Source organism: Hyla sarda, chromosome 3 (assembly GCF_029499605.1).
Source record: "Hyla sarda isolate aHylSar1 chromosome 3, aHylSar1.hap1, whole genome shotgun sequence".
Taxonomy (NCBI): domain Eukaryota; kingdom Metazoa; phylum Chordata; class Amphibia; order Anura; family Hylidae; genus Hyla; species Hyla sarda.
In genome coordinates, this window is record NC_079191.1 from 294,382,006 (window position 1) to 294,396,146 (window position 14,141).

The 14,141-nt window shown below is 44.9% G+C and overlaps 1 protein-coding gene across 1 annotated transcript in view; it reads right to left on the reverse strand.

Moving 5' to 3' along the window:
* Nucleotides 1-14,141, reverse strand: part of CEP170 (centrosomal protein 170) — a 539,078-nt gene that overhangs the window by 20,688 nt on the left and 504,249 nt on the right. Inside the window, exons 16-17 of the mRNA XM_056566907.1 lie at nucleotides 13,860-13,953; nucleotides 13,050-13,101 (exon numbers count right to left, since the gene is read on the reverse strand). Of these exons, the coding sequence (XP_056422882.1) occupies nucleotides 13,050-13,101; nucleotides 13,860-13,953 (146 nt within the window). The remainder of the gene's footprint in view (nucleotides 1-13,049; nucleotides 13,102-13,859; nucleotides 13,954-14,141) is intronic.

Here is a 14,141-nt window from a genome sequence, read left to right on the forward strand (position 1 = left end):
TGGGGCATGTGGCACTCACCTGTTTCTGCTCGGGAAGAGCTGGAGGGTCTGGGTCCGGACCACCGGAACGGAAGTCCGTAATGTCACGACTCCGCCCCCGTGTGACGTCACGCCCCATCCCCTCAATGCAAGTCTATGGGAGAAAGTCTATGGTCGGGACCCAGACCCTCCAGCGCTTCCGGAGCAGAAACAGGTGGGTGCCGTGTGCTATATTGCGGGAGTCCCCAGCGGCGGGACCCCCGCGATCAGATGTCTTATCTCCTATCCTTTGGATAGGGGATAAGATGTCTAGGGGTGGAGTACCCCTTTAACTTCAGCTTTTTTACAGATGGCATCAAGTTAGCATCCAAAATTTGCTGAAAATGTTATTGAATTCATTTTTCCTTCTACTCGTGAGATGTTACCTGTGCAACTGGCTGCAATACAACCCCAAAGCATGATTGATCCACCCCCATGCTTAACAGTTGGACAGAGGTTCTTTTCATTAAATTCTGTTCCCCTTCTTCTCCAAACGTACCTTTGCTCATTCCGGCCAAAAAGTTCAATTTTAACCTCATCGGTGCACAGAACGTGTTTCCAAATGCATCAGGCTTGTCTACATGTTAATTTGCAAAGTTCAAACGCTGATTTTTGTAGAAGACATAGGACGTAGAAGAGGTTTTCTTCTGATGACTCTTCCATGAAGACCATATTTGTACAAGTATCTCTTTATAGTGGAATAGTGTACCACAACTCCAGTGTCTGCCAGATCTTTCTCGAGGGATTGTGCACTCAAACGTGGGTTTTGAATAGTTTTTATCACAATCCTGCGAGCTGTTCTGTCTGATATTTTTCTTGGTCTTCCAGATCTTGCTTTAACTTCCACTGTTCCTGATGACTGCCATTTCTTAATTACATTCCGAAGAGAGGATATTGACATCTGAAAACGTGTTGTTATCTTCTCCAGCTTTGTGAGCGTCAACTATTTTCAGTTTCAGATTTCTAGACAACTGCTTAGAAGAACCCATGGTGCTGATTAGAGATGAGCGAACTTACAGTAAATTCGATTCGTCACGAACTGCTCGGCTCGGCAGTTGATGACTTTTCCTGCATAAATTAGTTCAGCTTTCAGGTGCTCCCGTGGGCTGGAAAAGGTGGACACAGTCCTAGGAGACTCTTTCCTAGGACTGTATCCACCTTTTCCAGCCCACCGGAGCACCTGAAAGCTGAACTAATTTATGCAGGAAAAGTCATCAACTGCCATGCCGAGAAGTTCGTGACGAATCGAATTTACTGTAAGTTCGCTCATCTCTAGTGCTGATTGTGGGGCAAAGTCAGATCAGTCTGGGCATTTAAAACCTTTGATATTGATATCACTTGGTCTTCCCAGATGATGATTGGGAACAATCCATGACACTGGCAGGTCTCAGCTTTGCAAAGGGGGCAGTGCATGCTATAAATTCAGCAGGGTGCCCAAACTTTTGCAGACACCATTTTTTAGTTTTCTGTTATTTTGAAATTGTAAATGATGGAAATAAAATGTAACTTTTGTTGACATATTATAAGAATGTAGCTAGGAGACGAGAGGGGAGAAAAAGGTGCAGGGGGCGCTCCCTGAGAGAAATGTATTCACTGATGTGCACCCTCCACCACACCAACAGTGATATACCGACCTTGGATGGGCCGCACTGGGACCTGTGCAGCCCTAATGTTGGATGAGCTGCTGCTCTCCCACCGGCATCGAGCTCTTAAGTGAGGAACCGATATGCAATGTGGGGAGAAATGGTGGAAAAAAGCTGGTACAGTGGAGGCGCTGCTCAAGTGGTGAAATTACTGAGAAACTCAGGCGGTGCAGGATAACGATGATCCTGTCTGACGTCTGCACCGCTGCTGCTGACATACCAGCAGCGGTGCAGACGTCACACAGGATCATCTTTCAGCTCTCTCACATTGAACATCAATGGAGTTTGGGAATTGTTAAGTGGACCTGAGGAAGGCATCAGCAGATGCCGAAACGCGTTGTCCCAATACTTTCAATAAAAATCGTTATCCTGCACCGCCTGAGTTTCTCAGTAATTTCACCACTTGAAGAGCGCCTCCACTGTACCGGCTTTTTTCCACCATTTCTCCCCACATTATAAGAATGTGTAATCTGTAATTTGATGCCTTTTGGAGATTTTTCCATCTTACCTTGGCTTCTTTATGCACATTAATAATTTTTTTTACCTGGAGTGCCCAAACTTTTGATCCCCACTGTATATAAATGAAAAAAGGAAATTAAAACAAGGAATGTCTAAATTAAAAAACAATGGAAGGAAGGTGACTGCCTTAATGAATACTTCTGTTCAGTTTTGGTTACACACTGTGCTCACATGCGGATCCCGGCCCGTCACTCACCTTGTCCCGCTCCTGCAGCACTCTCACTCTCTCAGCTCTGGCATGCGTGTCCCCGTTCCTCAGGGTGCGCACGCGCCAGAGCTTTGAAATTTAAAGGGCCAGTATGCCCATAATTAGTAAAATCACCTGACAGCACATTATAAGTTGTTGCACCTCCCACACCCCCCCCTGCTGGATCTTCAGTGCCTGTTGCCTGAGAGAAAGCGTTCCCTATTGCCTGTTTTGCCATACCCGTGTATCCAGACCTTCCTGCTACGTTTTTTGACTACGAGCCTTTGCCGCCTGCCTTGACCTTTTGCCAGGTTGACTACGCTACAGCCTCCTCCTTCGGTACCTCACCTTGCCCAGTTACCTGTGTGGTCGAGCATTGTCGGGGGTAGCGACCTGGGTGTCGCCTGCCACGGGAAGCCCATCCTGCCTTGAGGCGTTAGACTCCGCTCCCCGATACGGTCCGAGTCATCAGCCACACAGGTAGAGGATCCACATCCAGCTCCGTTACAGTAAGATCCGGCCATGGATCCCACTGGGGTTCCTTTGCCTGACAATGCGGATCTTGCTTCTATCATGGCGCTTCAGTCACAGCAGTTGGCCCAGCAAACACAGCAGTTTAACCAGCTATCCGCCATGATGCAGCAGTTGCTATCTGCCCAGCAGCACCCGCCATAGCCACAGCCTTCTCCAGCTCCAGTACAGCCTCCCGCTGCTGCAGTCTCCTCCGGAACCAATCTCCATTTGTCGCTTCCAGAGAAGTTTGATGGGGATCCCAAGTCCTGTCGTGGTTTCGTGACGCAGTGCTCCATGCACATTGAACTCATGGTGGACCTGTTCTCCAAGGAACGAACAAAGGTAGCCTTCGTCATCAGTCTCCTATCTGGTAGGGCCTTGGCCTGGGCAACTCCACTGTGGGATCGCAGTGATGCTATCACTACCAATCTCCAGGCATTCCTGATGGAATTTCGAACTGTCTTTGAAGAACCTGCCCTAGCTTTCTTGGCTTTGCTGAGTCTTTCCCAGGGCAACTCCACTGTGGGCGAGTATGCCATCCGGTTCCGGACCCCGGCGTCGGAGTTGTCTTGGAATAATTAAGCTCTCTGCGCTACTTTCAAGAGAGGACTATCAAGTCAAATTAAGGATGTCCTCGCTGCCCGGGAATTGGCATCTAACCTGAATTAACTTATACAATTGGCATCCTGGATTGATATCTGTCTCTCTGAGTGACAAGAGGAACTGCGACAAGAAAGGGAATCTGCACGACCTCGGCACTTTCCTCATCTGGCACCAGTTTTCCAGCAACCACCGCAACCTTCTATGTTGCCTCCCGCAGTGGAGGCTATGCAAGTGGATCGGTCTCGCCCGACCCAGCAGGAAAGAACTCGCCAACGAACCGAAAATCTATGCCTATACTGCGCCAGTGCAGACCACTTCCTTAAGGATTGTCCTCTGCGTCCACAGCCACAGGGAAACACTCGAACCTAGGGTTCGTGGGAGAGGCCTCCCTAGGTGTGAGTTCCACCTCTCCATGCTTAAATATGACGGTCCAGCTTCTTCTTCGTTCTAATGAGATCATCTCTGTTCTGGCTTTCCTAGACTCTGGCTCAGCAGGAAAATTAATTGATGCCTCCCTAGTCCATAAGTATCATCTGCCGGTGTACCGCCTCGTAAAACCACTGTATCTCTCTACGGTCAGTGGAGAAAGACTGGACTGTACCGTGCTATATCGCACAGAACCATTATCTATGCAAGTCGGAGTCTCCCATAAGGAGAACTTGTCTTTCTACGTTCTCCCACATTATACTTCTCAATTGCTTGGCCTACCGTGGTTTCAACTCCATGCTCCACAGATTGATTTGAAAACTGGAGAAGTTCTTCGATGGGGGCCCGTACTGCAATGTGTGACCAAGTTGAAATCTTCCTCTAGTCCTCTGACAGGTTTCCCTTGGTTCCTCCAGGACTTTGCTGATGTCTACAGTGTAAAGTAAGCTGAAGTCTTGCCTCCACATTGTCCTTACGATTGTCTCATTGATTTACTGCCTGGCACCACACCTCCCAGAGGCCAAATCTACCCCTTGTCAGTTCCTGAAACCCAGGCCATATGAACTTACATCCAGGAGAATCTTCAGAAGGGATCCATCAGGAAATCCTCTTCTCCTGCCAGAGCCGGGTTCTTCTTTGTGGAAAAAAAAAGATGGGTCGTTGCGTCCTTGCATCGACTACCGAGGACTGAATAAAATTACAGTAAAAAATTGTTATCCCCTTCCTTTAATCTCTGAGTTTTTTGATCGGCTGCGAGGTGCCAGGATCTTCTTCAAACTGGATCTTCGTGGTGCCTATAATTTGATTCGTATAAGAGAAGGGGACGAGTGGAAGACAGCGTTTAATACTCGAGATGGACATTTTGAGTACCTTGTAATGCCATTCGGACTATATAATGCTCCAGCAGTCTTCCAGGAGTTTGTCAATGGCATTTTTCGGGACCTTCTCTACTCCTGTGTCGTTGTCTATTTGGATCTATTCGCCCAATCTCCACATTCATCGTCTCCATTTCCAGCAGGTTTTACAGCGTCTCCGAGACAACCAACTCTATGCAAAACTTGAAAAGTGTACCTTTGAAAAGACCAGTCTGTTTCTGGGGTATATTGTTACCAGTCAAGGACTTCAAATGGAATCTAACAAATTATCTGCTGTACTGAAGTGGTCTCAACCTTCTGGTCTGAAAGCGATTCAGCGCTTCTTTGGCTTTGCCAATTATTACCGGCAGTTTATTCTCCACTATTCCACCTTGGTTGCCCCCATCGTGTCTCTTACCAAGAAAACTGCCAATCCAAAGCTCTGGACTTCAGAGGCTGAGAAAGCCTTCAAGCACTTAGTCTGCCTTCTCTTCTGCACTTTGGAAGTGGATGCATCTTCAGTTGGTGCAGGAGCAGCCTTGACACAAAGCTCTTCCAAGGGCAGGACTGTGACTTGCGGATTCTTCTCTACGACCTTCTCTACAGCGGAGAGAAATTATACTATAGGAGATCGTGACTACTGGCTATTAAGTTGGCCTTGAAAGAATGGCGACATCTCTTAGAGGGTTCAGTGCATCCAATAACCATCTACACAGATCACAAGAATTTACTCTATCTTCAGTCTGCCCATCATCTCAACCCTCTACAGGCTCGCTGGTCCCTATTCTTCTCCAGGTTTAACTTTTTTATTCATTTCCTTCCAGCACAGAAGAATCTTAGGGCTGACGCTCTATCAAGATCTTCTGAGGTACAAGACCTGGAATCACACCTTCAACATATTGTTCTTCCTGATTCTTCAGTCTTATTTCCGCAGCACCAGCAGGTATTCAGCATCTGCCCCCTGGGAAGACTTATGTATCTCCTCGTCTGAGACTCCAAATCTTGAAATGGGGTCATTCCTCTCTGTCATGCCGGTATCCATAAATCTTTGCAACTAATATCCTGACAATATTGGTGGCCCACTCTGAAAAGGGATGTCACAGACTTTGTTCCTTCCTGCCCAGTCTGTGCCCGGGACAAAACTCCTCGTGCCAAGCCAGCCGGTCTTCTACATCCTTTACCTGTTCCTGACCTGCCCTGGACTAATCTAATGGTCAAGTTGAGAGGGTGAATCAGGTCTTGGGAGATTACATTCGCCACTTTGCTTCTGCCCGCCAAGATGACTGGGCCGATCTACTACCCTGGACAGAGTTTTTGTACAACCATAAAGGATACCGAATCCACAGGATCTTCACCTTTCTTTGTAGTCTATGGACTTCATCCTCCTCCACCTTTGCCCTTGTCTTCTCCCACCGGTGTCCCTATGGCTGATGAACTTGTACGGAACTTCTCCTCCATCTGGAAGAAGACTCGTCTCTCCCTCCTTCGTGCCATGACCCATATGAAATTTCAAGCGGACAAGAAAAGGCTTCCTCCTCCCAAGTACTCACCCGGGGACAAAGTGTGCTTATAATCTAAGTACATCCGCTTCAGAGTACCTTGTTACAAACTGGGTCCACGCTATTTGGGTCCTTACAAAGTCAAAAAACGCCTAAATCCAGTGGCTTACTCTCTTCATCTCCCTTCCTCCCTTTGGATTCCAAATTCTTTTCAGGTCTCCCTCTTGAAACCCATCATCTATAACCGATTCTCTAGAAAGGATGTTTCTCCTACTCCCATCTCGGGTACCTCGGATGTATATAAAGGTCAAAGAAATTCTGGACTTCAAACTCATCAGAGGAAAATGTTTATTTCTTGTACATAGGGAGGGGTTGGGACCAGAGGAGAGGTCTTGGGAACCACAGGTTAACATCCTAGATCAGGATCTTCTTAAAAGGTTCTTAAGCCATAAAAAGAGGGGAAGACCAAAGGGGGGGGGTGTTACTGTTACACACTGCGCTCCGGCCACAAGCGCCGGCTGTGAGCGCAGTGTCCCACATGCGAATCCCGGCCCGTCACTCACCTCGTCGCACACCTGAAGCGCGCTCACTCTCTCAGCTCTGGCGCGCGTCACCGTTCCTCAGGGCGTGCACGCTAGAGCTTTGAAATTTAAAGGGCCAGTACGCCCATAATTAGTAAAAGCACCTGACAGCACATTATAAGTTGTTGCACCTCCCACATCCCCCCTGACGGATCTTCAGTGCCTATTGCCTGAGAGAAAGCATTCCCTATTGCCTGTTTGGCCATACCCATGTATCCAGACCTTCTGCTACATTTTTTGACTACAAACCTTTGCCTCCTGCCTAGTCCATCTGCTACGTTGACTACTCTACAGCCTCCTCCTTCGGTACCTCGCCTTGCCCAGTTACCAGTGTGGTTGAGACGTGTCGGGGGTAGCGACCTGGGTGTCGCCTGCCAAAGCAAGCCCATGAAGACCAGCGGCACCTTTGACTCTGCTCCCCGATACGGTTCGAGTCATCAGCCACACAGGTAGAGGATCCACATCCAGCTCTGTTACAGTTTTTACAGAAGAAAAAGGACCTCAAGTAGGGAGGAAGACGTTTGCTGTCTAAAGTGAAGACAAATAAGTCACAGGGGCCTGATGGGATACACCCAAAATTATTAAAAGAACTTAGTGTTGAGCTAGCAAAACCGTTAACAGACTTATTTAACCAATCCCTTGTAACAGGAATCGTCCCGGAAGATTGAAAATTAGCAAATGTCGTGCCCATTCACAAGAAAGGTAAGTCCGACATCAATAGTGGGGAAATTTATAGAAACCCTACTAAATGATAGGATTGTGGAACATCTAAAATCCAATGGATTGCAAGAAGAAAAACAACATAGGTTTACTTCAGGGAGATCATATCAAACAAATCTTATAGATTTTTTTGACTGGGTGATTAAAATAGATGGTGGAGGGGCAGTAGACATCGCATATCTAGATTTTAGTAAGGTTTTTGACACTGTCCCACATAGAAGACTTATCAATAAACTGCAGTCATTGAGCTTGGACTCCCATATTGTTGAGTGGATTAGGCAGTGGCTTAGTGACAGACAACAGTCAATGGAGAATATTCAGAGCAAGGTCTTGTTACCAGTGGGGTACCTCAGGGATCTGCACTGGGACCAATTTTGTTTAATATCTTAATTTGTGTTTTTGCAAAAGGACTCGATGGTAAGGTATGTCTTTTTGCTGATGACACAATGATGTAACAGGGTTGATGTTCCTGGAGGGATATGCCAAATGGAAAAGGATTTAGGAAAACTAGAAGAATGGTCAGAACTCTGGAAACTGACATTTTATGTGGATAAGTGCAAGATAATGCACCTGGGGCACAAAAACCCTCAGGCAGAATATATAATATTTGACACAGCCCTGACCTCAGTATCTGAGGAGAGGGATTTAGGAGTAATTATTTCGGAAGACTTAAAGGTAGGAAGACAATGTAATAGAGCAGCAGGAAACGCTAGCAGAATGCTTGGATGTATAGGGAGAGGTATAGGCAGTAGAGAGACGTGCTCATGCCGCTGTACAGAACACTAGTGAGACCTCACGTGGAGTATTGTGCGCAGTACTGGAGGCCGTATCTCCAAAAGAATATAGATACTCTAGAGCAGTGGTTCTTAACCTGGGTTCGATCGAGTCAGTCCCGGGGGTTCGGCGGGGGAGGTAGCAACAGGACAGACAAACCAAGCAATTGCTTGGGGCCCCGAGCTGGCCCAGGGCCAAGAGCAGAGCCGGTGTCTGCCCGTCCTGTAGCGACGGGGCAATTCCCCCCATCACTATTAAGTCCCTGCGGCCCCGTGTTAAGTTTAAAAACGCAGGGCCGCCGGGACATAGCGCACACCGGGACGTCACTGACGTCCCGTGTGTGCGTCCATGGAAACGAAGGTGCAGAGGACCGGAGGATAGAGAAGAAGGAAGACGCGCGCTGGACAGCTTGGTAAGTGACCAGCGGCACGTCATTTTCCGTGCTCCGACCACAGGTCCCGAGACCTACTGCTATAGCCAGAGTGGTGGTCGGAGCACTGAAGTGGGCAGTACACAGGCATACAGCCTCCAGCCATACACTGTATATGACTGGAGGCTGTATGTCTGTGGGGAAACACTGTCTATATCAGTGGTCTTCAACCTGTGGACCTCCAGATGTTGCAAAACTACAACTCCCAGCATGCCCGGACAGCTGTTGGCTGTCCGGGCATGATGGGAGATGTAGTTTTGTAACATCTGGAGGTCAACAGGTTGAAGACCACTAGCCTACATAATGTGGGAGAACACTGCCTGCCAAATGTAAGGGAACACTGCCTGCCTAATGTGGGGGAACACTACCTGCCTAATGTGGGGGAACACTGCCTGCCTAATGTGGGGGAACTCTGTCTGCTTAATGTGGGGGAACACTGCATGCCTAATGTGGGGGGACACTGCCTGCCTAATGTGGGGGAACTCTGTGTGCCTAATGTGGGGGAACTCTGTGTGCCTAATTTGGGGGAACACTGCCTGCCTAATGTGGGGGGAACACTGCCTGCATAATGTGGGGGAACACTGCCTGCCTAATGTGGGGGAACACTGCCAGCCTAATGTGGGGGAACACTGCCTGCCTAATGTGGGGGGAACACATGGTGAAGAACTTACCTAAAGAAGTCTTCAGAATGTAGTCTTCAGTCAGCATTTTCACCTGCAGCAAGCCAAGCTCATAGCAAGGCGAACAGGGAGGTAGGGGGACCCGGACCCATGAGGTACAACCCCAAGCGCTGACCGTTGGCGAGAGGGGGTTAACAGTACATCCAAGATGCCTGCCACCTCTCGCAATGGGGAAACAGTGAACCGCGGTTCCTGAGTCCCCACCTGAAAACAGAAATAAAAAGGGATAAAGCACTAACATATTCCCTAAACCTAAAAAATATGAGACCTGGTCTGGAGAACACCAGACCAGTGTCCACCTCCTTAAGACACTAAGCAAAAACTGAATTGCTCAGTGGCCTGGAGGCGGGTATATCCTGCTGGGAGGAGCCGACTTTTTGGTTACCATAGTGTCAAGACTCCTAGAGACAGCAGCATATACCCAAGGTCTGTGTCCCCCAATGGAGCTGATAGAGAAATATATATTTATATATATAAATATATATATATATATATATATATATTTATTAATTATCCCCAATATCGCGCCACACCCCTACCCCTTAATTCCCTGGTTGAACTTGATGGACATATGTCTTTTTTCGACCGTACTAACTATGTAACTATGTAACTATAGCACATTTTTTTCCCACAACTGTGTGTTCTGAAGTCATTTATTGTTTGTTGCTTATGTGAGCCAAATTTATCAACCCCCTGTTATAGTATGAAAAAATTGACCATGCTTACCTAAGCAACAATGATAAATGTCCTTCAAAATTGTTACGGTGAAGCAGAAAAATTAGAACATCAAGTATGTATCCCTGTAAATCATAACCATAATTGCTACAATTTCCCAAGTGATATTTAACTGCTTACATAGAAACATAGAATGTGTCGGCAGATAAGAACCATTTGGCCCATCTAGTCTGCCCAATAATCTGAATACTATGAATAGTCCCTGGCCCTATCTTATATGAAGGATAGCCTTATGCTTATCCCATGCATGTTTAAACTCCTTCACTGTATTTGCAGCAACCACTTCTGCAGGAAGGCTATTCCATGCATCCACTACTCTCTCAGTAAAGTAATACTTCCTGATATTACTTTTAAACCTTTGCCCCTCTAATTTAAAACTATGTCCTCTTGTGGTAATTTTTCTTCTTTTAAATATGCTCTCCTCCTTTACCATGTTGATTCCCTTTATGTATTTAAAAGTCTCTATCATATCCTCTCTGTCTCTTCTTTCTTCCAAGCTATACATGTTAAGGTCCTTTAACCTTTCCTGGTACGTTTTATCCTGCAATCCATATACTAGTTTAGTAGCTCTTCTTTGAACTCTCTCTACAGTATCTATATCCTTCTGGAGATACGGCCTCCAGTACTGCGCACAATACTCCAATTGAGGTCTCACCAGTGTTCTGTACAATGGCATGAGCACTTCTCTCTTTCTACTGCTTATACCTCTCCCTATACATCCAAGCATTCTGCTAGAGTTTCCTGCTGCTCTATTACATTGTCTTCCTACCTTTAAGTCTTCTGAAATAATTACTCCTAAATCCCTCTCCTCAGATACTGAGGTCAGGGCTGTGTCAAATAATCTATATTCTGCCTGAGGGTTTTTACGCCCCAGGTGCATTATCTTGCACTTATCTACATTAAATTTCAGTTGCCAGAGTTCTGACCATTCTTCTAGTTTGCCTAAATCCATTTCCATTTGGCGGATCCCTCCAGGAACATCAACCCTGTTACATATCTTTGTGTCATCAGCAAAAAGACATACCTTACCATCGAGACCTTCTGTAATATCGCTAATGAAGATATTAAACAATATTGGTCCCAGTACAGATCCCTGAGGTATCCCACTGGTGACAAGACCTTGCTCTGAATATTCTCCATTGACTACAACTCTCTGTTGTCTGTTACTCAGCCACTGCCTGATCCACTCAACAATATTGGAGTCCAAGCTCAATGACTGATGCTTAACTTGCACAGGTATGTAGGATGCATTTGTAAGCATCACATGCTACCCACATACAACCTGGTTCCCATTTCAATTGTGTCATCGCCTCTAGTAACGCCTTGGTGTCTTGGATATAGCCAGATGTTCTGGATACCTAGAGTTGGAGCAGGTGATCAAGCCAATCGCCCAATCTTTCAAGTAAGGAATCTATCCCTGTCACGATTGGCCAGAAAGGAGGGGGGAAACATTTTTATGCCCTTTTGGTAAAGCATGGAATACTGAACACTTAGAGAAGTGGGGGAAAGAAACTCTTTTTGTGCAGACTAACCCCCTCTTGTAAAAGAACATTGTGGGAAAGTTATAAGAGTGGTGCAGGTGCCCATTGCAACCAATCAGATTGCTTCTTTCATTTTTCACAGGCACCTTTAAAAATCAAAGAAGCGATCTGAATGGTTGCTATGCGCAAGTGCACCACTCTTCTCCTGCACAGGTTTTGATAAATCTACCCCATTGAGTTTACTTTGTATCTGTTTTGTGGGATTTGACCTGATTCTTCTATACGTGGTTTCACATCCAACATTTCCATGACCAATTTTACATACAAGGATGATCCCAGGATGATCACTGAACCCCCCTTTATCCGCTTTACAGAACACTGGTGAGACTTCAATTGGAGTATTGTGCGCAGTACTGGAGGCCGTATCTCCAGAAGGATATAGATACTCTAGAGAGAGTTCAAAGAAGAGCTACTAAACTAGTACATGGATTGCAGGATAAAACGTACCAGGAAAGGTTAAAGGACCTTAACATGTATAGCTTGGAAGAAAGAAGAGACAGAGGGGATATGATAGAGGCTTTTAAATACATAAAGGGAATCAACATGGTAAAGGAGGAGAGCATATTTAAAAGAAGAAAAACTACCACAAGAGGACATAGTTTTAAATTAGAGGGGCAAAGGTTTAAAAGTAATATCAGGAAGTATTACTTTACTGAGAGAGTAGTGGATGCATGGAATAGCCTTCCTACAGAAGTGGTCGCTGCAAATACAGTGAAGGAGTTTAAACATGCATGGGATAAGCATCTTCATATACGATAGGGCCAGGGACTATTCATAGCATTCAGATTATTGGGCAGACTAGATGGGCCAAATGGTTCTTATCTGCTGACACATTCTATGTTTATCTAATACATATGTGTAAATTAAGTTGGAGCGATTTAAGGGTGGAACGTTCTCTTATACTTAAATTATAGGTAATGTTGGACAAGTGCATCAAGCGTCATTTACCATAAGGTATTTATACATTTGGTTTATGTTGTATCACTGCTATGAATAAGAGCTAGTGCTCGGCCCAAAATGCGTTGGAGTTTCACTTCTTTTAAGTGACACGTTTCAGTTTGCTATTTTCTTTACATGTATTATAAAGTTCAAGTATGTAACATGTATTATTAAAGTTAGTTTAGATATGTTTTTTCAGGAGTTGGATATATGCATTTTTGCTCTTTTCTGGTACAAATCTAATGTACTTTAACATATATACAGATTTACAATTGTCTAGCACAATTTTAATGGCACATTTGATTTAATCATGCAGAGTAAAAAAAAAAGGATTTATTATATTAGTAATTGTGTTTACATGTGTCACTACATATAAAACTTTAATACCTTGTAACTGTTTTTCTATTCGCTTCAGTTCTTGTAGTATTGACAAAATTTCCTGCACAGAAAAACAAGTTTATTACATCTATACAAATTCATGTAATTTTGCATCAAAGCGCGTTTTGAAAAAAATCATAAATATTCAGTTTGATGCTTAAGGGATGACCCAAGAAGAGTTTTAGACACAAAGCTTTGCTTATTAGAAAATTAATTGGCTCTGTGGCTGCCGTTATGCTCGGCACACAAATTTACGTGCAACTTTATGTGTCGCAAGTTTGCCGTATGTTATATGTGGTGAGGGTGCACCCCAGGGCCCTTTTCTAGGCTACTTCACACTCCCATGGCATGAGCAGTGTAAATCCTCACATTATTGCACAGAAATTGCAATGTTTGAGCATACTCCCTTGGCACGAGCATTTCTGCGGAAAAATTTGTGACTTTATAGAAAGTCTGTCTGTCTGGCGCAGCTTGATAAACCTTCCCAAAAAGACCTACTGAAACTGCAGTTTATTATGCTTTTTTTGCCTATATAACACACACATTCACCACATCATCATAATTGAAAGGATCAAAGGGAGCCATGTTCTCGACAAATCGTCTGCAAGGGGTGATTAGATGTACAAGTGCTGAGCCTCTTACTACTTTGGCACAAATTAAAAAAACAAAAAAAACAAAAGGAAGCACATATCGTATCTGATTGGTAAGTAAAGAAAATACCAAAAACAAAATACCCCTGGGATTACAGCTCTGAACAACCTTAATGTAATGTAAACATAACCTAATTTAAATAGTGACAGTTGCAAAGTGAAAACATACCGCACATGAAGTTTTCAAAATAGGCACTTCACTCTCTGCTCTTATTCTTTTCTCAATCTCATCCCAATTCCTTTCTTTGTCTTTAAATAATAATCTTAAATAGAAAAATAAATAACATACATGTAAAAGGTGTAGTGTGCTAAAAGGGGTATTTCAAACGATAAATATCTAGGATACACCATAATTGAGTCATAAGTGTGCAAATCATTCAATGCATTGCTTACAGACATTTTTTTTATTTATTTTTTAAGGGCTATGTTCACACGGCCGTTTAGACCCATC